General features: G+C 38.1%; 1 protein-coding gene across 13 annotated transcripts in view; it reads right to left on the bottom strand.

Annotated features, from left to right (window-relative positions):
• The window catches only part of CDH18 (cadherin 18), a 727687-nt gene that overhangs the window by 41720 nt on the left and 659398 nt on the right, over window positions 1–26569 (bottom strand). For all 13 annotated transcript variants that reach the window (XM_080682139.1, XM_080682135.1, XM_080682142.1 and 10 more), the window contains 2 exons: window positions 24629–24882; window positions 2070–2206 (listed from right to left, as the gene is read on the bottom strand). In XM_080682139.1, the coding sequence (XP_080538265.1) occupies window positions 2070–2206; window positions 24629–24882 (391 nt within the window). The remainder of the gene's footprint in view (window positions 1–2069; window positions 2207–24628; window positions 24883–26569) is intronic.

The following is a 26569-nucleotide window of genomic DNA, read 5'->3' as shown; positions in this document are numbered from 1 at the left end:
CAGATGCTCTGACTGGTAGGTTAGCTTGCTGCTGGGGTCTGGCTGATCAGGACTGAACAAGATGGGCTGGACACCCCTGGAGCCCTTCTGTGGTCCCTCCCCGGCTGGCCAACCTCCTGTGTCCCTCCCCAGCCCCAATCGTGCACCGGTGGGGTCCCTTGGCCTGGCCTGCACCCCCTCGCAATCTGGGACCCCTCGGGAGATGTTGGAGAGCTGGTTTCGGCCAGATCCCACAGGCCAGGCCAAGGGACCATACTGGTGCATGAATTCGTGCACCGGGCCTCTAGTGGATAAATAAAATGTGGTATATCTATACAATGGGATATTTTTTTTTTTTAGCAATAAAAAAGAATGAATTAATGACATGCCATGATGTAGATGAACTTTGAAAACATTATGCTAAGAGAAGTAAGCCAGTAATAAAGGACCACCGATTATATGATTCTTTTATATGAAGTGCCAATAATAAGTAAATGTATTGTTATAGACTGAATGTTTACATCCCTGCAAAATTCATATATTGAAACCTAACACCCAATTGATGGTATTAGGAAGTGGGGTCTTTGGAAAGTGATTAGGTAATAAGGGTGGAGGCCTCATCATTAAGATTAGTATTCTTATAGTAGAGACCTCTAAGAACTTCCTTGCCTTCCTCCTTGTGGGGACACCACTAGATGGCAGCCATGGATGAAACAGGAAGCTGGTCCGCACCAGACATTAAATGTGCCAGCATCTTGATCTTGGGCTTCCCAGCCTCCAGAACTATGAGAAATAAGTTTATCATTTAAAGCACCTAACAGCCTGAACAGACTAAAACAGCTAGAGCAGAGGTTTTCAACCAGTGTGCCACAAGAGTTTTTAAAACATGCACTACCTGATTATTTAGTCAGGGGCACTGACCTCTTTTCCCTTAGATTGTCAAATTTAAAAATGACAACAGCCAACACAACAATTATCATCCCGTATGAGTGAATAAAAATTATACCCCTTTTTGTCAGATCAGCATAAAATATAATATAGTTTTGGGGTGCTATAGAATTTTAATAATTATTTTATGTGTGCCATGAGACAAAAAGGTTGAAAATCGCTGATTTTGAGAAATAAAATCTAGATTAGTGGCTTCTTAGAACGGGGCACATGGAGGAGGCGTAACCTCTGAGGGCAAAGAAAAAGAGAGCATAATTTCATGTCTATAGCAATATTTTTTAATGTGAAGTTGATTATATGTGTGTGTTTCTAATGAATATATATATATATATATATATATATATATATATATATAAAATAAGTACATATAAATCTTTTTTTAAATGCCTACATAATTTCTGCAAACATAAATTCTAGACCTGGGGTAATTTAGACTTTGGTTGATCACTTAATATGTAAAGAAAGAATTCATTGTTATGATAGATCCATTTTCTTAGTTTTATTCTAATTTCATTTGAACACAGTCATATACAACTTTTTAAACTCACAAATAATAATTGACACTTATGCTTGTGTTTTTCTGAACTTAGGTATTAACCATAGTGCATTATTCTGTATCTCCTATATTTTTCTCAAAGAGGGCATAGTCCTGCCTATTGAAATTCCAAGTTATTGCTTTTACAATAAGTTTTCTAAATGGTAATTGAAGTTTGAGGAGGGGTGTTATATTGATGAAATTATTCAAGAACAATGATCAATTTTCATTTCTTTTTCTTCTAAACTGAAGTGTGTGAAGAACCATTCTTCTAGCGGCTAGAATCTAGCCCCTTGATGACTTACTTATAAGTATGATATAAGCACAGTTAGAAGGAGAACCAAATGCTTTGACTCAAGCATGAGGACTAAGTGCCCATGATGCAACTGTTCACCACTATGCCAGGATTAAGGTAAAGGAGAATGGATATGTGGTATTCACTGTGTCTGACAATGAGTAAAATTGTGTCTAGTACATTCTGTGCACTCTCTTAGATCCTGGCATCAAAAATAAAAATGGTAAGAGACCTGCTTATGAGAAAATCTCAGAATAAATCTTCCTGTACAGTGACATATTTTCCTGTAGTACATAAAGTCAAGTCATTTACCATTTTCTGAAGCAGCAACTGTGATGTTGTACCACGGAGTTTCTTCTCTATCAAGAACCTTTGTAGTCTTAATAGATCCGGTACTGGCATCAATATTGAAAAACCTGTCATCTTCAGCATTGTAGTCAATGAAGTATCTAGATAAGAAAATAGATAAGTATTTTTACTTGATATTATAATAAAAAATATAAAACTGAAGCAAATGAGATACTCAAACATTTATATATATATATATATATATATATATATATATATATATATATAACACTTTTATGTCTGGCTCTTAAGATTGGGCTGGCAACTTTATATTTGCATAGAGTGACATCAATTATTTTTATCTCAGTTTGTCTTTAATACTATGCTTAGTTTAATTACTAATTAAAAAATACCTACCAAATTCCATGAATAGAATAGTAGACAGTAGAAATGCAATAATTAATAAAGGAGAGAAAAAAATCACCTCTGGGAAGTCAATTGTATATTGGCAGAAAAAAATCAAATGCATAATAAAATTTCTCATTGCTACATGTACAAACATTTTAGGATAGAAGGAGATGTCAGAGACTAATTTATATTAGAGTTTCATTGTAGCTGAGGTTTGATCATAAAAATAAAATGAAAAAAAATATTTCATTATCATCGTATGTCCATCCTCTAGCACCTTTTTTTAGTCAACGAATGAGAAATGGAATAAATGGAAGGTGGGCTGCATTACTGACCACAACTCTTCCTTCTCCAATTCGTGTGCTTTTCAGGGCTCCTCACAGTCGGAGTGGCCTCCAGCTTACTTGGGCAAAGAATGATTTGAAAGCAGTGGTGTCCTAGACCATGTCTGCGTCTAGGTTTCCTGAGACTGCATGTTTCCTCGTATGCTTTGCCACTGCCAGAACGAGTACGTGCCGGAGCTAGTCCACTGGCCCCAGAAAAGATGGGTGATGCATGAGCAGAGTTGTCCCAGTTCAGGATGCCCAGCCTGGGGTAGAACTACCTGGTACGTGAGCCGCTGCAGGATGGAATGCCCTGGAGATTAACAGAGCCAGCAAACAAAAGCCAGCTCAGTTCGGCTGATCCTCAGCTAACTCACAGTGGCATACGCTTTGGACTTAAATTACTTTTTTCTTTACCCCCCAAAGTTTTGGGGTTTCACATTATTCAGAATAGTGAATTAACATGAATGTGAATAAATAATATAATAAACAATCACGTGTTCTAAAAATGTTCCAAACCATAAGGAGAGAGGAAAAGTCTTCTCTCCTAAACCTCTAATACTTCTTCCCTTTGCATTGGTCTCAGCTTAAGTAACATTTTATCTTAGACCTGAATAAAAAGTGAACTATTATATGAAAAGTGCCAAGGGAAGAACACTTGAATAGAGAAAACCAACATGCAAAGATCCAGTTTAAGGAAAAAGTTTGACTTGCTTTATTTATTTTTTAATATATTTTATTGATTTTCTTACAGAGAGGAAGGGAGAGGGAATAGAGAGTTAGAAAAACCAATGAGAGAGACACATCGATCAGCTGCTTCCTACACACACCCTATTGGGAATGTGCCTGCAAACAAGGTACATGCCCTTGACCGGATTCAACCTGGGACCCTTCAGTCTGCAGGCTGATGCTCTATCCACCGAGCCAAACTGGTTAGGGCTTGACTTGCTTTAGAAACAAATGCATCCTTCCATGCAGCCAGCAGAATGAATGAGCTTGATGGACAAGCCCTGCAGCACATGATAAGGAGTTTTTGCTTTTTTGAAAAAAGCAATGGTTTTCCCATAACACGATTTGTTTATGTTATGGAAAAAAATCACAGTGACTACTTTAAATCTTGGATTGTAGAAATGTAAAAACAATTCAGAATATAAATTGTGCCATTTTGGACAAAGGTGGGGGGAAAAGAAGGGAATTGAAACAACTGTACAAAATAATAATATATATATCAGACACAACCTATGGAACTTTTTGTTGAAGTGGCATTAGTAAAGGGTAGAAATCCCAAATAACTTAGTTTGTGTGTGTGTGTGTGTGTGCATGTGTGTGTGTGTGTGTGTGTGTTTGATCTACCATGTAATGGATAAGCCCATTTACTGATCTGGACAAAGAGGTAAGGGAGCCCAGCTGGTGTGGTTCAGTGTTTGAACATCGACCTATGTTCAAACCAGGAAGTCACAGACTGTGGGCTCTATCCCTAATGTGGGGTGTGCAGGAGGCAGCTGATCAATGATTCTCTCTCATCATTGATGTTTCTATCTCTCTCTCTCTTCCTCCCTGAAATCATTAAAAATACTTTTTAAAAAGAGGTAAGGGAAATACTCTCTTTGGGAGAAAAACAATTTGAGAGAAATCATTCACCTTAACCCATTATGCCTTTGATGTCAGTTAGATAAGCATGCTATCTAATAAAGTGGGAATATGCTAATTGACCCTCATGCCATAGCAAAGATGGAAACACCCACAGCCAATAAGGAGGGGATATGCTAATTGACTGCCATGCCCTCAAAGAATGCGGCACCCACAGCCACAAGATGGCAGCGCCCAGTCCCCTCAGCCCCACTGGGGCAGCAGGCATGTGGCAAGACCGGGCCCGCTCTGCACGCCTGCCTCTGGAGGCCCCCAGTCCTCTCAGCCCCACAGCTGCCCAGGCCGGCCTGAGGCTCAGGTAACCAGGGCTGGCCGAGGCTTGCGCTGTAGGCAGTGGCAGCAGCAGAGGTGTGATGGGGCATCGCTTTCTCCTGATCGCTGGGTTGCCTCCTGCCCCTGAGGGCTCCCAGACTATGAGAGAGGGCAGGCCGGGCTGAGGGACCCCCCGTCCAGTGCATGAATTTTCATGTACTGGGCCTCTAGTGTGTAACAAAAAAGCAGAGACTTAGATGTGAGTGTGAAATTTAAGTGTGTTTTCTGAACAGGAAATATAAATTTGAGATATATCAACCTAAATTTAAGGTAATGGGAATGGTACAAGCTCATTTGGGAGAGAACTGTAAGAATAAAGAAAGTGAAAGATTTGAACACTACAGCACTCAACCTTTTGAGTCTAAAGCAGCCCAGGATCTGGGTAAAAGAAAGTGCTGGTAAAAAGAGTGAGGCAGCCGAAAGGAAGATAAAAATTGGGAGAGCCAGGCAATAGAGAAACCAATAAAGAAGTGATATAAATGGGCAATCCTGGTGAATTCTGTTAAGCTGAACGAGGTTAGTGAATGTTGATTAGATTTGGCAGGATGGGCATGACTGGTTAACTTTAGAATAAAGTTTCAATAAAATATGAAAGGATGGGATTGTTATTATAGTGGATTCAATAATATATTGAATGTGAGAATATGAAGCCCATGAGTTATGACACTTTGTTGGGCATCATTACCTGAAACAGAGATCAGAATAAAATGAAGCCTTATGTCATCAGAGAAGTGAGTTTCAACAAGTTATTATTTTTTCTGTGAAGGGAAATATTAAGCACTGTCTTTCTTGAAGGAAGTTATCATTTTGAAAGAGTGAAATACCTAAAAAGGTGAGTAGGATTGGGTTCCAAAGCACAGATATAAGAGTTTCCATTGAAAGTAACAGAGACCCTTTTCATGAGGAAAATCTCAGAAGTTGGACAAATATTTTGAATAGGTAGTTGTGAGGATGACAATATCACAGAATTCATCTTACTTTCTAGAACAGAGTAAAATTGAAAAACAACCCAAGTATCTGATAGGCATGTATTAACAAGATATTTAGAATATATTGCTAAAGTGTGAAACCTTATGACTACTTGTGTATACATACACATGCCAAAACATTGCAGAAATTAATATTACCATGCAGATTAAGATATAGAGCATCTCACTAAAATGTAGGAGCTCATTTAGTGAAAATAACACATATTAAGGGACAAAAGGTATCACCTATAACTGTGTGATCAAAATAAGAAATTGACTGTTGTGTACTAATTTCTCTAATAATAATTACATGTTAATTGAAGGAAGTTCAACAGTAAAAGCAATTTAAACAAGAAGTTTAAGGCAAATCTGTTTCAAAGAAGAGACACCAGATTCTAACACTACAGAATAGTGGGAAAGGGCTGTCATTGGGCTTTTCAAAACATTAGGCCATGGCACACTGAAATTATTTTACTTTTTTGTTTTACTTGAATTCATATCACACACAAAAAAACCTTCTCCTAATATGTCTAACCTAGAGGCCCAATGCTAAACTGCATAGGAGGTGTGAGAAGAGTTGATGAATGAAAAAGATAGCATCCCTTAAAATATAACCAATTAGCATTCTGGTTTTTATACAGGAATGGGCAAAAGTAACTTAATAATAAGTAATGCAATAATTAATAAGTAAATAATAAAACAATGAATTCTGAGTTTCGTGTACTCACAACTGTAAACCTACTTTTGCCCACCCATGTATTATCTGAAGTTAGTTACTATTAACCTGTCTTCAAGAAACTTTTCATTTGGGGGTACTCTCTAGAGAACAACAGTTTCTGCATCCGAAAATTGGACCTGAAATTGAAACATTATTCAGCCTGAAAGTTTTCTGTTGCAACTAATAGCAAAAGTCCAGATTATGTTTCTATTAATACAGCCCTATGAAATATGGCAGAATATTCCCCATTTTAGAAATCTGATCACTTCAGAACTGTCAGTCTGAAATATAATGGGGGTTTCTTCTGTTTGTAAGCAAAATAAAGAATCTAAAAATGTGTAGTTTCTTTATCAGAATAATCCCCTCTCTTTTACACACTTTGCACAGAGCTTTCTAACGTAAGGGCTAGTATTAGTTGTTAAATGTTTTTAGAATAAATATAGTTTTGTTTGAATTTATGGAATAAAAACCTGTATTTAAATATGTTTGAAAATGGTAGGCAGAATGCTAGGCATGTGTCCTTTGACTCTTACTATTTCAATTTTAATTTTCTTTGCAACCTAACACCCTTGAGATATCTGCAACATAAGGGCTAGATATCAGCTATGCTTGGGTCCCAAGAGTCTTATTTGTGGAGTTGCAATTGAATTTCAACTCAAGGAGAACTAAATAGTTCTGCTTAAGTAACCTTGGATTTCTGCCTAGCCCATAGAAATAAAAACTCATAAAAAGGGTAAAGAGAAATGTTAGAAAAAAAGAAACTATTCAAAACTATATTAGGAGACTAAATATAGAATAATTTAATGCTAACTTTTTAAAAATTTAAAAGTGGCATAGCTCTATTAAGCTGCTCATCAAACAATAAAAAATAGATGACAATATTCTTAGTAGGTTACTATCAAATAATCTATAATAATAAAAGCGTGATATGCTAATTAGACCAGACATCCTCTGGACAACCTCCCTGATGAAGCCAAGGCTGCGAGGGAAGCCCGGGTCCCGGGTGCCAGAGGGAAGCTGCTGCCGGCAAACGGGAAGGAAGGCCTACTCTTGCACGGATTTCATGCATTGGGCCTCTAGTTTTTATAATAAAATTCATTTATTTCCTTTTATAAACCTTCAAAAGGCAAACATGGCATCTTAATATTTTATGAACTTACATATATAGTTTTTCTGCAAATGATAATATTAATTTGATCTTTTGAAAAACATCCAGCAAGAATAATATCTGGTAACCATTTGCCTAAGTCAGTGGTCGGTAAACTCTTTAGTCAACAGAGCCAAATATCAGTAGTACAACGATTGAAATTTCTTTTGAGAGCCAAATTTTTTTAAACTTAAACTTCTTCTAACGCCACTTCTTCAAAATAGACTCGCCCAGGCCATGGTATTTTGTGGAAGAGCCACACTCAAGGGGCCAGAGAGCCGCATGTGGCTCCAGAGCCACAGTTTGCCAACCACTGGCCTAAGTGATTTAGGTTCTAAATTGGGATTAATGGTAAAACCTAAAAAAAATAGAATTTCGAGAATTTTTTATATTGTAGTCCACAGTTTTCAACAGTAAACCAGTGTAAATTGAAGCAGGAGTATATGTAACTGGACAACACATTTAAAAATATTCTTCAAATTCTACTCTCCCCCATAATAAAGACTATATAGGGGTGATGTGTGAGACTGCAAGAAAACTGATACACATACAAAAGCAGTCTGTAACAGGTACTATAAGCTAACATTTGTTGAGCAATTATAATGTACTGCATTGTGCTTTAAGTGTTTTCTAAACACTAGTTCATTACATAACTCAAAACAACTGCACGAGATCACTCTTATTTGTAGGCTGTTTTTACAGAGGAGAAAACTGAAGCACAGAGTGATGGAAATGTTATCAAGGAGCTCGTTAGTACAAGAGATTAAAATATAACCTAGGTCCATTACATAATATTTATAAGCTCCTTTTCTAAAGAGTAGACAATATTGGAGGCTTTCTATATTCATTCAAAAATATTTATTTGAGGGAGTACAGGAAATAAAAAATATAAAAGGAGAAGGAATAGCAAAACCTGAAAATTATTTAGGTATCCATTTAGTTAGGGAGATGAGTAAGCAAAACAATAAAAGTAAAGTATTTCAAACTAATATGATCAATGGCCAGAGAATAAATATGTTTACATTAATTCTATGTCAAAATTGAAAATAAAATGCATTATACTGAAATAAGATGAAAATTCATTATTCAAATTAGAAAAAATAGGCAAACAAGTTATAATGATAGCAAACAGTCACTTTCAGTAGTAATTACCTTTATTGCCATATTTTTATTTTCTTCAAGAGAAGCTATTTTAAACCAATTACCCAAGTTCATCATCTGGCGCTCAATTCCCCTATGATTATGTAGGTATAGACTCAAGAAAATTCGTCATATTGAAGTGTTATTTTTCATTTCAATAACAAAATTTCACTCTTCAGAAGCATTTATTATTTTGATTACAGTTTGTCCATTTCACCATAATAAATTAATTGAAAATGTATGCTCTGAAAATCTTACAGTGATTTACTTGGAGAAACATCAGTTAGCTTGAAGTCTAGGGGATTTCTCTCACATGTCACACTTTAAGATACTTGCAGACACAGAATGTGAGTGGTAAAGCAGATTTATTTGAGATTTTGCCTCCCAAACAGCTGTGTTTGTAGGGTTGACTGACCTTGACTAATAGATGGGATCAAGTTTAATCCATATACACCCTGTGGGATACTTCAGCAGCTGGGCCTTGTCTTTAACCAACCAACCAAACAAACACCCGTGGCATAGCTCAGATTCATAAAAAAAGTTAAGGTTCCCTTTGTTCATTTTTGGGATACAATTTATCCCGCAATCCATGCATCCAGAAAATAATCTTTCCAAAACATACGGATCTTGTCACTTGAGAAAGAGCATAGTGTGCCTCATCAAAGGGTGGCACAAGAGCACAGAGCTATTTTGGAAGGCTTTTGAATTTGCTGAACCAAAGCGATCCAATGAAACCAAAGCATCTAACTGAAGTAAAACTCTGGCATAAGCAATCATGTTTCCCTATCTGTTAGTTACTCCTCTCAGTTACTAAAATATCATACATTCTAATAATCCTGAGTTCTAGAAATGCTGCAGAACCATTTAAAACATTTTTTATTTCTTTGAAATAGTCACATGAAGGCTATTAGGATGTTTAGTCTCCAGGCAGTAGTCTAATAAAAGAGTGTCCCTAAGCCAGGATTTAGCTATTCATTCAGGGCTAAATGATACCAGACCACCTAGAAACTAAGCTCTCTTCCTGGGTCAGGACTGTGATTTGGGAAGGTCACTACTATATGCCAAGCTGTTAGATGAATTTGAGCCAAAAAATGGGAAAAAGTTTACAGGTGTTCTGTACCTTTATTAAGGCATGGAAATGACCATATTCTGATCGAATCTCTATGATGGAGTAGCTGTGGGATGTGGAGCCAGCCATTTGGTCCTCAGTTTACAGATATCTTCTTCTGTATAGGAATGGGTTTTTCTCAATCATTTTTACATTCTCAAATGTCATATCTGCATGACATTTAGCAGTAAAGTTCTTAGTCATGTAAATATGCTAACTTGGCTATATGGAATGTGATACAGTTATAAAATGCAAGTTATAGACAAAGACTTCTGGTTTTAAGTAGGAGACTGCTTTCTCTGTATCTTTACTTGATTAGTATTAACCATCCTTAACGAGTTATCTCCTTTGTATTAGAAGACCCAATGATTCCACTTCTTGGAATTTATCCAATGAAACCTGAAACTCTAATTTAAAAGACATATGCACCCCTATGTTCATTGCAGTGTTATTTACAATAGCCAAGATTTGGAAGCAGTCCAAGTGTCCATTAGTAGATAAGAGAATAAAACAGTTATGTACATTTATACAATGAAATACTACTTAGCCATAAAAAAGAAGAAAATTTTACCCTTTGAGATAGCATGGATGGACCTGGAGAATATTATGCTAAGTGAAATAAGCCAGTCAGAGAAAAACAAGTACAATATGATTTTACTCATATGTGGAATCTAGTGAACAAGCTGAACTAACAGGTAAATTAGGAATAGAATCATAGATAGACAGCAGGCTGACAGCTGAGGGAGGGGGGACGAGGGGGATAGAGAGACTGAGCAAAAAAGAAAAAAAGAGAGAAAGAACTCATTCAGGGACATGGATAACCATGTGGTGATTATGGGTGCGGGGAGTAGGTTGGTAGGTGGAAGTGGAGGAGGATATAGGGGGAATAAATGGTAATGAAAAAAATAAAAATAAATAAAGAGAAAGAACAGCAATAATTAAATAAAGAAGAAGGCAATGACAGTCTCGATCAGGGTATATTAAGCTTGCCATTAAGGGTCCAATTAAATTATACTAGATTTTCAATAAATTAAACTTTTATAAGCAAATTTGGCCTATAGAATAAACATATATCAGATGATATCTTTAACATGAATATATTTTGAAAAAATTTCTGGTTATTCTTTTTCTTTTCAAAAGTTTGAATCCTATATTCAAACCTTCTTAATTATGTGTTTTTTTATGTTGAACTTTGCAATATAACCTTCTTATTATTCTCAAATATCTCTTAATTTTGCTGTTCTTAACATTTAATATTAATGTGGTATTTCTAATTCCCATCTCATCATGAGCTATGTGAATATTTCAGAGAAACATAAAATAACAACAAAAACACACCAAAAATAATGCAGTCAAAAAAGAAAAATAAATAAAGAACTCATGGACATGGACAACAGTGTGGTGATTGTGGGGCTGGATGGGGGTAGGTGGAAGTGGAAGAGGGCACAGGGAGGATAATGGTGATGGAAAAAAAAAAAGAAAACAAAAATAAAGAATGCAGTGATTATAACTGGGGGCATTTGCTCATTGAGGCTACAAGTAAACTCAAAATAGGCAGAGTAAACACTCCTAATTCTCTGCAACTCTTATTTTTTTAAATGATACTTTAGAATTCTTTTTTTAATTTGGCATATATTTTCAACTTTAGTCACAATTTTATTCCTAATGTTAGCATATAAATGGACTATTGCTTCCTAAATAGTGTCATGTTGAACATTTGAAACAATTAAGCACAATATTTGTTATTTCCTTCTGATTGCTTTAAAGTTATACAAAGAAACCATAAAAACGTTATCAACAATAAGTAAATATATAGATAAATGCAGATTTTAAATCAGAGTGGAAAGAAGTTAGGATGGTAGAATGTATTTATAGATTCAGAATGTATATATAGATCAGGGGTCCTTAAACTTTTTAAACAGGGGGGTAGTTCACTGTCCCCCAGACCGTTGGAGGGCCAGACTATAGTTTAAAAAAAAAACTATGAACAAATTCCTATGCGCAGGCCCGGGACGAGTCGGCTGCCAAGCAGGACAGGTAGTGGCACCCGGCGGGCTGGATAAATGTCCTCGGGGCCGCATGCGGCCCGTGGGCCATAGTTTGAGGACGCCTGAATAGATTCACACTAAAGCTCTTCCTCCTGTGTGAAATTGTTAATTGAGGTCTTCAATGATTTCTCTGTGTTGAACTCAATCAAGCACTATATGTTTTAGTAGTATAACATTTACTACCATATGTTGTACTATAAAAAGAGGCTTGACTCTTTTCATCATCTCATTTTTCCAGTGTATGAAATGCATCCAAATAGTAGACCTGAGGTCCTGGCTTTACTCGATGGCTTTCTGACCATGTAAAACATCAGTCTGTTTGTTACTTTGTGATCCTTGACTTGTACAAATGCAATTGTTTATGACTATTATTATTAGAAGTTGTTGTTGAAATATATAAGAGGCCTGGTTAAAAAAAAAGAGGCCTGGTATTCTGGCTTTAAAAACAAACAAACAAACAAACAAACAAATGTTTTGGGGGTAAAACAAAACTGGATTTAAATTCCGAATCTGCCACTTTATCACTATGTAAATTGGCCAAATTACTGAACATTTTGAGCTTTCGTTTCTTCATCTGGAGACCCCTTAGAGCTCTTACACAGGTTCTTGGCATGCTATCTAAAGCCCCCAGCTCACAGATAACAAGCCGTAAATGATCACTATTTTTAATAGTCACAAGATCACATTTCCAGAAAGCTCTCTAGCTCTGCTTGTACAACCAAAGATTGTTCATCTCTCCCTGGCCAGATGGCTCAGTTCGTTGGCACATTGTCCTGTACACCTAAAGGTTGCTGGTTCTATTCCCAGTCAAGGCACATACCCAGATTGTGGATTTCATCCCCTGTTGGGTCCTGTATGGAGACAACCAATCAGTGTTTCTCTCCCACATTGATGTTTCTCCCTATCTCTCTCCCCTCCCTCCTCTTTCTCTAAAAAAAAAAAAAAATCAATAAAGACATAACCTCAGGTAAGATTAAAATATATAAATACTAGAGGCCCAGTGCATGAAAACCCATGCACTGGAGGGGGGTCCCTCAGCCTGGCCTGCTCCCTCTCACAGTCTGGGAGCCCTCAGGGGTGGGAGGCAACCTGGTGATCAGGGGAAGGCGACACCCCCATCATACCTCTGCTGCTGCCACAGCCTGCAGTGCAAGCCTCGGCCGGCCCTGGTTACCTGAGCCTCAGGCTGGGCCTGGGCGGTTGGGCAGCCGCCATCCGAGGCTTGACTGCGCCTTGGGCCAGCCCTGGGCAGTTGGGGGGCTGAGGGGATTGGGGGACTCCAGAGGCAGGCGCGCGGAGTGGGCCCAGCCTTGCTGCACGCCTGCCACCCTGGTGGGGCTGAGGGGACTGGGCGCCGCCATCTTGTGGCTGTGGGCGCTGCCATCTTTGAGGGTGGGGCAGTCAATTAGCATATGCCCTCCTTATTGGCTATGGGCGTCGCCATCTTTGGGATGGCGTGAGGGTCAATTAGCATATTCCCTCTTTATTAGATAGGATATTGCTCATCTCTCCACAGCTACTGGGGGGTTTCTGATTTCCATTTGCAGCATGCCAGCAATTGAATGCAGCCTGCTTAAATTGAGGGTTTCTTCATTGCAGGTAAATAGCCTGGTTCTGATTTTACTTTTTTAAAAGGTGGTGATTATACTGCTGCCAATTGCACATTCTTGTTTTGAGTTGAAAGAGACAAAAGCTAGGCATGGTATACTCTTAGAAATCTGAAGAGTCTTACTAATAATTTAGAAAATTGAAATACAAAAGACTGAAGTCAGGAAGCTTTTCACAAATGCCTGAAAGACTCAAACTCCCTTTCATTATCAATTCTACAGACTTGGAGTTAATTGCATTTCAGGGCACATGGCAAGGTACATCTTTTCACTGCATTTTTCCTTAATTAGTACAAATGTTTAGTCCCCAAGAAAGGTGAAAGTATAAGGCTTGCTTTTGTGTTTGTTAATGTTTTCTGTTTTTTATTCACTGTTTGCACCCAGAGGCCCATGTGAATGACATACGTTTATTGAAATCAAGAATAAATATTATGTAAATGATACCTGGCAAAAGCAGCCAAGGAATCTAATTATTTTAAGGTAGCTTTAGAAGGATTTATTTTGGTTGTCTAACCAAAACAAAGCAGAAAGAATAATGTATATGCTAATGGATTTGTTCTCAATATTAGCATTTGGAGTCAATACACCAATCATCTTTGCATCCCAACAAGTGGGATGTTCAATTAAATGGCAGGTGTTCAATTAATACTCCCAATAGTACAGAGAAATTGCTGAGGCAATTAATAATATCATGGGACAATCAATTATACATAAATAATTTATTTTATTAAAAAGTGTATAGGTTGAAATATTACATGACTGTGAATGTATATGAAACATACTCATTGGTATACATTCCCCCAAAATCTCTTTTCAAAATCTCTTTCCCTGAGTATAATTAGCACTCCAGTTTTACCAGTGGACCAGCCAGTTTAGTTTCCTCTGTATCAAGGTTTCTCAACCTCAGCACTACTGATAGTTTGGACCAGATAATTCTTGGTTGTGAGCACGATCCCTGGTCTCCACTCAGAGGTAGCTAGCATTCCTCACCCAGTTGTGACAACCAAACATGTCTTTAGACATTGTCAAATGTCCTCTAGTGGGGAAACTTTGCATGAGAGCCACTGATCTATGTGGTATGGGTATTTTGGGATATGTTGGCATCTACCTAGCAACGGTGAAAGTAGTTTGTCCCTGACCTTAATGTTTCTTTCTCTGACCTACCCTTTGGGCACATAGATGCCACTCTTCATAGCATTTAAAAAATTCATTATTATTTATTTTGAATTGTAAATCTTCCCATCATTGCTTTGATTATAATGGCTCATACTTTGTCCTTTCTTCTCTTCCCCACTGATATTGCTGCAGGATAAATTTCAAAGATGTCAGCACAAAGCCTTTTCATGGTCTCTGTCTAACTTCTTTCTACAATCTCAGCACTTGCCCTTCACACACAGGTAACCTATGCTCCTGATATACACAAAAACTACATTGATTTTCTCTATTCTTCATCTGTCTCATCCTTAACCTGGGTTTTGAACCTTACAATCTTCAACTCATTATGTCGACAAGATTTTGTGCACTTTTTTTTCATGCACACATTCATATCTTTATCACCCTATCAAAGAATGCGATTTTTTCAAGTTTATTTCTCCACTGGACTTCAAACTGCTGCTGCTGTTGTGTGCATGAGCTAATTTCTTTATCATAAGGACTATTGTAATAATCAAATAAGGTGCTTTAAATATCACTTTTAAAACTGAATGTTCCTCCCACCTCTTTCAATTAAAAGGTACAGACTACCAGGAGAAAAAAATGGCGGCGGAATAGACAGACGTGTTCCGAGCCTTGTCCCGGAGCAGAAAGAAAGAACAGCTGAGGGTCGCACTAGGAGTGTTTGTTGGCAAGTTGGGTGACAGCTGAACTCCAGAAGAAGGTGGGAGACTGCTAGGCGGGGTTCCCCTGACCTGGCAGCTCCCACTGCGGCTGGGTCCCTTCCCGGAGCTGCGGGCTTGGACTCAGAGTCTCCGCCATCTGGAACCGGAAAGTGGAGCTTATCGGAAGCCTGAGAATCCACAACTGCGGCACCCACGGAACAGCTGCGAGCCCCAGAACAACGCTCCCCAATTGGCGCAAACACACGGGTTCAGAGGAGCTCTACACTCCACCACGGAAAGGTCAGATTTCGCCTAGGATAAGGTGAGGTCTCTGGTCCAGGCTGCGCGAGAGAGGAACGTGCGTTTTGCGGGAGCTGGAGGACCAGGGAAGTCTGTGCCTAGAAAAATCCGTGGCTGTTGGGGCTGGCGTGATCTGTGATTGTGGAAGGGGGTCCTCAGAGCTGCTAACAGAAGGGCTCTCTAAAAAGCAACCCATTTTGATCTGAAGTGCAGGGACACCCTAAGAATTTTAGGGGTGTGCTAGTCTTACGCGCAGCCACGGAGTGCGCACACTTGGGCTTTTTCCTCTTGAAATTCTTGCTTCTGATTACTAAGCCCAATACATAGGATCACCCAGTTGGGGACACCCTGGGAGACTGCAGGGGAAAGTTGTTTTTCTGGAGCCTGGGGATTGGAGCAGGGAGTGACCATCGGAGAGCCAGCTCTGAGGCAGCCCACTCCCACAAACCGGTAGTGAGCGCCACAGGGAAAGAAGGCTCTAACACTCCCTAGAGAGGCCATAGATAAACCCGGAAGTCAATGCAGAAACACTGCCACCCAGGGGCTGAATCACAAATTGACTCTTGTGTAATCAAAAATAAAGGAATACGAATTAAGACACATCACCTGCTTAAAATCAGGACTGGCTTACAACACTGAAGAGCAGTGGAACGCAGGGAACTGCAATACTGTCCGGACTGAGAAACAGGCGTGCCAAACAGAACAACAGAGGAAGTGAATGACCTTCACTACTCCACATTTTATTTTTATTTTTTATTTTTTTATTTTCATTTTTTGCATCTTTTACTCAAGAAACTAATTTTTTTCTTTTTTCCTCACTTGATTTTACCTTTTTAATTATTACATTTTTATTTTCAATCCGTATTATTACTACTGCTATTTTATCTTTTTTTTTTTTTAAGTGTCATTTTATTTTCTCTTCATTTTGTTTTGGGATTAATGTTCTACATTCTATTTTTATCTTTCCTTTAGCATCATTTTACTCTATCTCAACTCTACCTTTATGCCATCACTCTCTTCCTCACTTTTCCCTTTTCGGTGTCCTGTTTATCTTACCCCTTTCCTGCTTTAGATTTTCCCTATTCTTTCTGTTTACCCCCTGTTAAAATTTCACCCTACTTATATATCTAATCTCCAATCCCCTGCTCCAAGTCCATACACACCTCTCTCTTCGCTGCCTTAACTATCCAAAAAATTGTTTTTCTCTCTGTCCTTTTGTTGTTGTTCACTTGAATGTAGATTATATCGAATTTTTATGCTTTTTTGTGAGATTGTTTTGCTTATTCTTCTTTTGTTTATTTTTTTGTTTGTTTAGTGCTTCTGTTTTCCCTTGCCTCACTCAATATTAGTTGGTGTTGTAGTTTGTATTAATCCCCAGGTACTTGTTGCTGGCATTTGCTGGAATAAGTGATTGTTCTATAGGAGTTTTATCCCCAATATATATAGTCTGTTTCCCTTTCTCTATTAGTCTCTTTCTTGTCTCTCTTACTTTTTTTTTCTTCTTTTTTTCCCTTTTCCCAATTTTATTTTGACACTCCTTTTTTTTTCTTCTTCTTTCTTTCTTTTTCCTCTTCTTCTTTCTCTCCTATCCCCTAATTTGCCTTTCTCTGGTGGTCACCTTTATTGGAGGTTATTAATATCGTGAATATTTTTCTGTTCAGTGCCCTGTGTGTTGTACCTGGTAGTGCTGTATTTTGTGCCTTTAAATCAACGCAGGAGAGAGAGAACTACATAACCAGACACCCAGAGAAGAGAGACCATGGGGAGACAAAGACACAGCCCACATATGAAAGAAAAGCAGGCATCACCAGAAAAGGAAGTAAATGAAATGGAGGCAAGCAACCTTCCAGAAAAAGAATTCAGAGAAATGGTCATAAGGTGGCTGAAAAGAATGGAATTCAAATTCGACAATATGAGCAAGAACCAAGAGGAAATGAAGAAGAACCAAGAAGAAATGAATAATGACATCGCTGCTGTAAAGAACTCAATAGAAAGCATCAAGACTGGACTAGAAGAAGCAGAGGACCGCATCAGTGAGCTAGAAGACAAGATGGAAAAAAATACCGAAGTAGAGCAACTTCTAGAAAAAAAAATTTGGAAGGCAGGAGGAGAGCCTAAGGGAACTTTGGGACAACACGAAACAAAACAACATCCGCATAATAGGGGTTCCAGAAGGAAAGGAAGCTGAGCAAGGAATAGAAAATCTCTTTGAAGAAATAATGACAGAAAATTTCCCTGATATAGAGAAGAAAAAACCCACACAAATCCAAGAAGCTCACAGAGTCCCAAGCAAAATGAACCACAAAAGACCGACGCCAAGGCACATTATAATTAAATTGGCAAACACCAACGACAAAGTAAGAATCTTAAAAGCAGCAAGAGAGAGACAGAAAGTTACATACAAAGGAACCCCCATCAGACTAGCAACTGATTTCTCAACAGAAACTCATCAGGCCAGAAGAGAATGGAATGAAATATACAAAGTCATGCAAAGGAAGGGTCTGAATCCAAGAATACTGTACCCAGCAAGGCTATCAATCAAAATTGAAGGTGAAATCAGGAGCTTCACAGACAAAAAAGGACTAAGGGAATTTATTACCACCAAACCAGCAATGCAAGAAATGCTAAAGGGTCTGCTGTAAAAAAAAAAAAAGAAATAGGAAGCGAAGAAGGAACACAGGTGTAAAGAATAGGAATGGCAACAAATAAGTACCTATCAATAATAACTTTAAATGTAAATGGATTAAATGCCCCAATCAAAAGACATAGGGTAATGGATTGGATAAGAAAACATGACCCATATATCTGCTGTCTACAAGAAACCCACCTCAGAAAAAAAGATGCACACAGACTGAGGGTGAAGGGATGGAAAAAGGTTTTCCAGGCAAATGGAACTGAAAAAAAAGCTGGGGTAGCAATACTTATATCTGACAAATTAGATCTCAAACTGAAGGACATAACAAGAGATAAGGAAGGCCACTTCATAATACTAAAGGGAGCAATCCAACAAGAAGAAATAACTCTGGTAAACATATATGCACCCAATACAGGAGCACCCAAATACATAAAAAAACTCCTGGAGGATATCAAGGGAGAGATTGACAGCAATACAATCATAGTAGGAGACTTTAATACCCCACTATCACCATTTGACAAATCCTCTAAACAAAACATCAGCAAAGAAACATCAATCCTAAATGACTCACTAGACCAGATGGAATTAATTGACATCTTTAGAACATTTCACCCCAAAGCCACAGAATATACATTCTTCTCAAGTGCACATGGGTCATTCTCAAAGATAGACCATATGTTGGGACATAGGCAAAGTCTCTTCAAATTCAAGAAGATAGAAATCATATCAAGCATCTTCTCAGACCACAGGGGCATAAAACTGGAAATCAACTACAATAAAAACAACCCAAAGAAATCAAACACATGGAGGCTAAACAGCATGCTATTAAACCATGACTGGGTTACCAGAGAGATCAAAGAAGAAATAAAAAACATCATGGCAACAAATGACAATGAAAACACTACAATCCAAAATCTATGGGACACAGCGAAAGCAGTCTTGAGAGGGAAGTTCATAGCTCTGCAAGCCTACTGCAAAAAACAAGAAACAATGGTAATAAATTACCTAACCCAACAACTCAAAGAGTTAGAAAAAGAGCAACAAGAAAAGCCCAGTGTAAGCAGAAGGAAGGAAATAATAAAGATCAGAGCAGAGATAAACGACATAGAGACCAAAGAAACAATACAAAAGATCAACAAAACCAAGAGCTGGTTCTTTGAAAGGATAAACAAGATTGATGAACCTCTAGCCAGGCTCACCAAGAAGCAAAGAGAGAGGACCCAAATAAACAAAATCAGAAATGAAAGAGGTGAAATAACAACAGATCCCGCCGAAATACAAAGGATTGTTAAAAAATACTACGAACAACTCTATTCCAACAAACTGGACAACCTGGAGGAAATGGACAGATTCCTAGAAAAATATAACCTTCCAAAACTCAATCAAGAAGAATCTAAACAGCTCAATATGCCAGTAACTATGGAAGAAATTGAAGCAGTCATCAAAGAGCTTCCGGCAAACAAAAGCCCGGGGCCAGACAGCTTCACAGGAGAGTTTTACCAAACATTCAAGGAAGAACTAAAACCTATCCTCCACAGACTATTCCAAAAAATTCAAGAGGAAGGAGCACTTCCAAGCTCTTTCTATGAAGCCAGCATCACCCTAATACCAAAACCAGATAAAGACAACACAATGAAAGAGAATTACAGGCCAATATCCCTCATGAATGTAGATGCCAAAATCCTCAACAAAGTTCTAGCAAATCGGATCCAGCAGTACATCAGAAAGATCATACACCATGACCAAGTAGGGTTTATTCCAGGAATGCAAGGATGGTACAATATCCGAAAATCAATAAATGTGATACATCACATAAACAAATTGAAAGATAAAAATCACATAGTCATATCAATTGATGCAGAAAAAGCATTTGACAAAATTCAACACCCTTTCTTGATAAAAACTCTCAACAAGGTGGGAATAGAGGGATCATACCTCAACATAATAAAAGCTATATATGATAAACCCACAGCTAACATCATACTCAATGGGCAAAAACTAAAACCATTTCCCCTAACAGGAACAAGACAAGGATGCCCACTCTCACCACTCCTGTTTGACATAGTACTGGAAGTATTAGCCATTGCAATTAGACAAGAAGAAGAAATAAAGGCATCCAAATTGGAAAAGAAGAAGTAAAGCTGTCCTTATTTGCAGATGACATGATATTGTACATAAAAAACCCGAAAGACTCCATCAAAAAACTAACAGACTTAATAAATGAATTCAGCAATGTAGCAGGATACAAAATTAACGCCAAGAAATCTATGGCATTTCTATACACCAACAGTGAACTTACAGAAAGAGAGACTAAAAAAGCAATCCCATTCTCCATCGCACCAAAAAAATTAAGATACTTAGGAATAAACCTAACCAAGGAGGTAAAAGACCTATATGCGGAAAACTACAGGACACTGAAAAAAGAGATAGAGGAAGATGTAAACAGATGGAAGAACATACCATGTTCATGGATTGGTAGAATCAACATCATCAAAATGTCCATACTACCCAAAGCAATCTATAGATTCAATGCACTCCCCATTAAAATACCAACAGCATATTTCACAGACCTAGAAAGAACTCTCCAAAAATTCATCTGGAATAAAAAAAGACCCCGAATAGCCACAGCAATCCTGAGAAAGAAGAATAAAGTAGGAGGGATCTCAATACCAGATTTCAAGCTGTATTACAAAGCCACTGTCCTCAAAACAGCCTGGTACTGGCACAAGAACAGACATATAGATCAATGGAATAGAATAGAGAATCCAGATATCGACCCAAACCAATATGCGCAATTAATATTTGACAAAGGAGGCATGAGCATACAATGGAGTCAAGACAGTCTCTTCAATAAATGGTGTTGGGAAAATTGGACAGATACATGCAAAAAAATGAAACTAGATCACCAACTTACACCATACACAAAAATAAACTCAAAATGGATACAGGACTTAAATATAAGACGGGAAACCATAAAAATACTAGAGGAATCCACAGGCAGCAAAATCTCAGACATATGCCAAAAGAACTTTTTCACTGATACTGCCCCTAGGGCAATGGAAGCCAAACAGAAAATAAACAAATGGGACTACATCAAAATAAAAAGCTTTTGCACTGCAAAAGAAACCATCAACAAAACAACAAGAAACCCCACTGTATGGGAGAACATATTTGCAAATGGTATCACTGATAAAGGTTTAATTTCCAACATCTACAGGCAGCTTATACAACTTAATAAAAGGAAGATAAATGATCCAATAAAAAAATGGGCAACGGACCTAAATAGAATCTTTTCGAAAGAAGACAGAAGGAAGGCCAAGAGACACATGAAAACATGCTCAAAGTCACTAATTATCCGAGAGATGCAAATCAAAACGACAATGCTATACCATCTCACACCTGTCAGAATGGCTATCATCAACAAATCAACAAACGACAAGTGTTGGCGAGGATGCGGAGCAAAAGGAACCCTCGTGCACTGCTGGTGGGAATGCAGACTGGCGCAGCCACTGTGGAGAACAGTATGGAGTTTCCTCAAAAAACTAAAAATGGAACTCCCATTTGACCCAGTGATCCCACTCCTAGGAATATATCCTAAGAAACCAGAAACACCAATCAGAAAGGATATATGCACCCCTATGTTCATAGCAGCACAATTTACAATAGCTAAGATTTGGAAACAGCCTAGGTGCCCATCAGCAGATGACTGGATCAGAAAACTATGGTACATCTACACAATGGAATACTATGCTGCCATAAAAAAGAAGGAATTACTACCATTTGTAGGCACTTGGATGGAATTAGAGAACATTATGCTAAGTGAAATAAGCCAGTCAATGAAAGAAAAATACCACATGATCCCACTCATTTGGGGATAATGCAAAACATTATAAACTGATGAACAAAAAGATAGTTACAGAGGCAGTAAAGCATCAAACAGACTGTCAAATTACAGCGGTAAGGTTAGGGAGAGGTGGGGGAAATAAGAGATCAACTGAAGGACTTGTATGCATGCATATAAGAGTAACCAACGGATGCAAAACATTGGGGGGTGAGGGCATGTATGGGAGTGGGGTGGGGGTGGGGGGCAATGGTAAGATATATACACATATAATACCTTAATAAAAATTTGAAAAAAAATAAAAAATAAAAAAAATAAAAGAAAAAAAAGGTACAGACTACATCATTAGCATCTTAATATTAAAAAAAAAGTCTTATTAAAGTTTATAAAATACTTTATGTGAAACTAATAGCATGAAATATTTAGGTGTTGGCTCCTTTTGGTAAAAAATGGGCCATATTTGCAAATATCCTTTTCAATGCTGCAGTTTTAAATCTGGTTGAACAAATTAAACTTACTGTTGAGTATCAGAAATGTCATTTAAAAACTAGAGGCCCATGCACCCGAAGGGGTCCCCTGGCATAGCCTGTGGGGAGAGGGCCGAAACCAGCAGTCCAAAGCCGCCTGCCATTCCTGAAAGCCACTCTTGCTCATCCCGGCCCCATTGCGCCTGCCTCCACACCATCGCTGCTGTTCAGTAGGCTCGCTGCAGCTCCGCTGAGGTCTCCAGGCTGCGGTGGCAAGCCGTGAGCCCTGCGTCTTGTGCCCGTGGGTCAGCTAAGTGGCACTCCCACTATGGGAGCACACTGACCACCAGGGGGCAGCTCCTGTATTGAGCGTCTTCCCCCTGAAGGTCAGTACATGTCATAGCGACCGGTCGGCCGGTTGTTTGGTCATTCGGTCACTTAGGCTCTTATATATGTAGATATATATAGATGGCATTCTATGTAATGCTAAAGCATAGCAAGCTTTCCTCTGGTTGGAAAACTAATTATGTCATCTCTTACTTCCATTCCTTACATATCAATTTCTATAACTGGGCTGATGCATACTGTTTTGTGTACCTGCCCATCCTGCTTCTTCAAACAGTGCCCAGCTCTTGCTCTCAGTGTGAGAGAGGGTACCAATTGACAGGGTACTCCTTCTACACTCATAGATAAAGCAGGATTGTTGAATACATACATTTGTGCACATAACATTGGTTCTCTCAATGCATAGGTACTGTGGACTTCTTTTTTTAAGCTGAAACAATCATGCTTACATAAAAGGAAATTGAGAGCCTTTACAAACATTATGTAGATACCAATGGAAATGGTTACTCTATTAGCTTTTGTTAAAATAGATGAGAACTCGCTCTGCCATGTGTGGCTCAACGGTTGAGCATCAACCCAGGAACCAGGAGGTTGCAGGTTTGATTCCTGGTCAGGGCACATGCCTGGGTTGCGGGCTTGATCCCCAGTAGGAGGCATGCAGGAGTCAGCAGACTGATGATGTGATTGATGATGTTCCTCTCTCATCGATGTTTCTATCTCTCTATCCCTCTCCCTTCCCCTCTCTCTCAAAATCAATAAAAAACATTAAAAACAATTAAAAAATAAATGAGAACTCAAGAGAATCAGAATAAATATGGGAAAAAGCTGACAGATTTATTAAGACTTTCCAACTTCCCAAGGGTATAAATTCAGGGTAACCAAAGACTCTTCTGTATGCAGTCTTTGATTTTGTTATAATTGAGACCAAAAAAAAAACCTTTCTGATTATACAATAACATTTTAATAATCTCCACTGCATGACATACTGGTACTAACATAATAAAATATTTACTGAGCACTTACTGACTGTGCTAATTACTTTGTATACATCTAATCTAATTATATCAGCATATTTATGCAGTATTATTATTCCTTGTTCATATATTTGGAATTAACATTCCAAGGTTGAAAAACTCTATCAGATCACACAGCTAGTCAGTCAAGACTCCAGAATTCCCACATGCTGTCCTATAGCGTCAGTGTCTAGTCAGCTTTGAACCAGTTGACAGTTATTAAATGACTACTAGGTGCAGGCCACTCTGCTTAACACTTTATACACAATGCTTAATGCTTTTTCATAATACCTGATAGTCATTTTTCCTTTTACATGTAAGGATGGATGATTTCCTAAAGGAACACAGCTATTGTGTCAGAACCCGGAGGCAGATAAGCCTTATTCCCAACCCCCTCCCCTTTTGTACTATATCTATATTTCCTATCACTAAGGGATCAAGGTTTCTCAACTTAAGTTCTATAAATGTCTCCAATGAATTATATCCATATCTATTAAGTCAAGTGGAAAAACTAATCTGTGTGGTCAAAAATATACTCATGGATATAGCTACATATATTCTTCATTTGACAGAAACCCATCTACTACATGACTCAGATAAAATATCAGTAATATAATTTAATTGTAATAATAGAAAAATAACAGATATAACATATTTAAGTATTATCTTATAAATTTTAAATTACTGTGACACAATCAAAATATTTAGACGTCTAAAATTTTGAAGCAAACCTTACCTTACTAAGCTGTTTGCACTGTCAGGATCTTGTGCCAAAACTGCGCCAACGACAGTTCCAACCTTGGCATTTTCATAGACTTCCATGATGTAGGAGGGCATGGAAAAGAGAGGCGGTTCATCCACATCCCCGACAATGATCTTTAGCATGGTGGCATCTTTAAAGGGACCCAAGTGAGAGAAGCGAAAATCAAGGTGTGTATTTGCTCCTTCTATGTTGAGGGTGTAAGACTTCTTTTTCTCATAGTTCAGTGGCTGCAGGGGAAAAAAAAACCACAAGATCCAAATTATGACAGTTACCACTTTCAAACAAGCATTTTTTTTCTATTTTTGAATAGATGTAAGTACATCTATTTTCTCTTAAAAACAAACTATAAAGTTTATATTAGTAATAGCATCTAAAGAAGAAATCAGGGAAACTCAAGTCTGAAATCAATTGTTACTTTTCACAACCATAAATACGATGATAACTAAGTACAAAAAAAATTCCCCACAGGCAAACAAATGTTGCTTTTGGAGACTCTGATTTGTAGTCTCCTGAAGTAACTTTTCTCTATCTCCTTGCCAATTTAACTTATTAAGTATTAATTTTTTTAAATAAATCTTTATTCAGATTATTACAATTGTTTCTCCTTTTTCCCCCCATAGCTCCCCTCCACCGAGTTCCCACCCCACCTTCTGCCCTTACCTCCCCCGCACTGTCCTCATCCATAGGTGTATGATTTTTGTCCAGTCTCTTCATGAACGCCCCCATACCCCTTTCCCCCTGAGAATTATCAGTCCACTCCCTTTCTATGCCCCTGATTCTATTATATTCACCAGATTATTCTGTTCCTCAGGTTTTTAATTCACTTGATTTTTAGGTTCACTTGTTGATATGTATTTGTTGTTCATAATTTTTATCTTTACTTTTTTCTTCTTCCTCTTCTTTAAGAATACCTTTCAGCATTTCATATAATACTGGTTTGGTGGTGATGAACTCCTTTAGCTTTTTCTTATCTGTGAAGCTCTTTATCTGCCCTTCAATTCTAAATGATAGCTTTGCTGGGTAGAGTAATCTTGGTTGTAGGTTCTTGCTATTCATCACTTTGAAAATTTCTTGCCACTCCCGTCTGGCCTGCATAGTTTCTGTTGAGAAATCAGCTGACAATCGTATGAGTGCTCCCTTGTAGGTAATTAACTGTTTTTCTCTTGCTGCTTTTAATATTCTCTCTTTGTCTTTTGCTCTTGGCATTTTAATTATGATGTGTCTTGGTGTGGTCCTCTTTGGATTCCTTTTGTTTGGGGTTCTGTGCGCTTCCTGGACTTGTAAGTCTATTTCTTTCACCAGGTGGGGGAAGTTTTCAGTCATTATTTCTTCAAATAGGTTTTCAGTATCTTGCTCTCTCTCTTCTTCTGGCACTCCCATAATTCTGATGTTGGTACGCTTGAAGTTGTCCCAGAGTCTTCTTACACTATCTTCAACTTTTTGGATTTTTTTTTCTTTTTGCTTTTTCAGTTGAGTGTTTTTTTTGCTTCTTTGTATTTCAATTCTTTGACTTGATTCTTGTGTTCCTCTAGTCTGTTGTTGGGTCTCTGTATAATATTTTTTATTTCAGTCAGTGTATGTTTAATTTCTAGTTGGTCCTTTTTCATATCTTCAAGGGTCTCGTTATATTTATCGGCCTTTTCTAGGATATTCTTGAAAAGCCTTATAACCGTGGTTTTGAATTCTATATCCAGTCGTTTGTTTTCCTCCATTTCTTTCGTTTGTGATCTGTTTCTTTGTCGCCGCATTTTCCCTGCCTCCCTGAGTTGGTAGGGTAGCTTTGTGTGCTAGGTTTCCTATATGGCCCAGTGGGTCTGCCTCCCCAGTTAACCTGAGGTGGATACTCTTGGTGCACCCCTTTGTGGACTGTGTGTACAGCCTTGTTGTAGTAACCTGAGGTGGATACTCTTGGTG

The sequence above is a fragment of the Plecotus auritus genome (assembly GCF_963455305.1).
Source record: "Plecotus auritus genome assembly, chromosome: 7".
Lineage (NCBI taxonomy): Eukaryota > Metazoa > Chordata > Mammalia > Chiroptera > Vespertilionidae > Plecotus > Plecotus auritus.
This window is presented reverse-complemented; position numbering and strand designations above follow the sequence as displayed.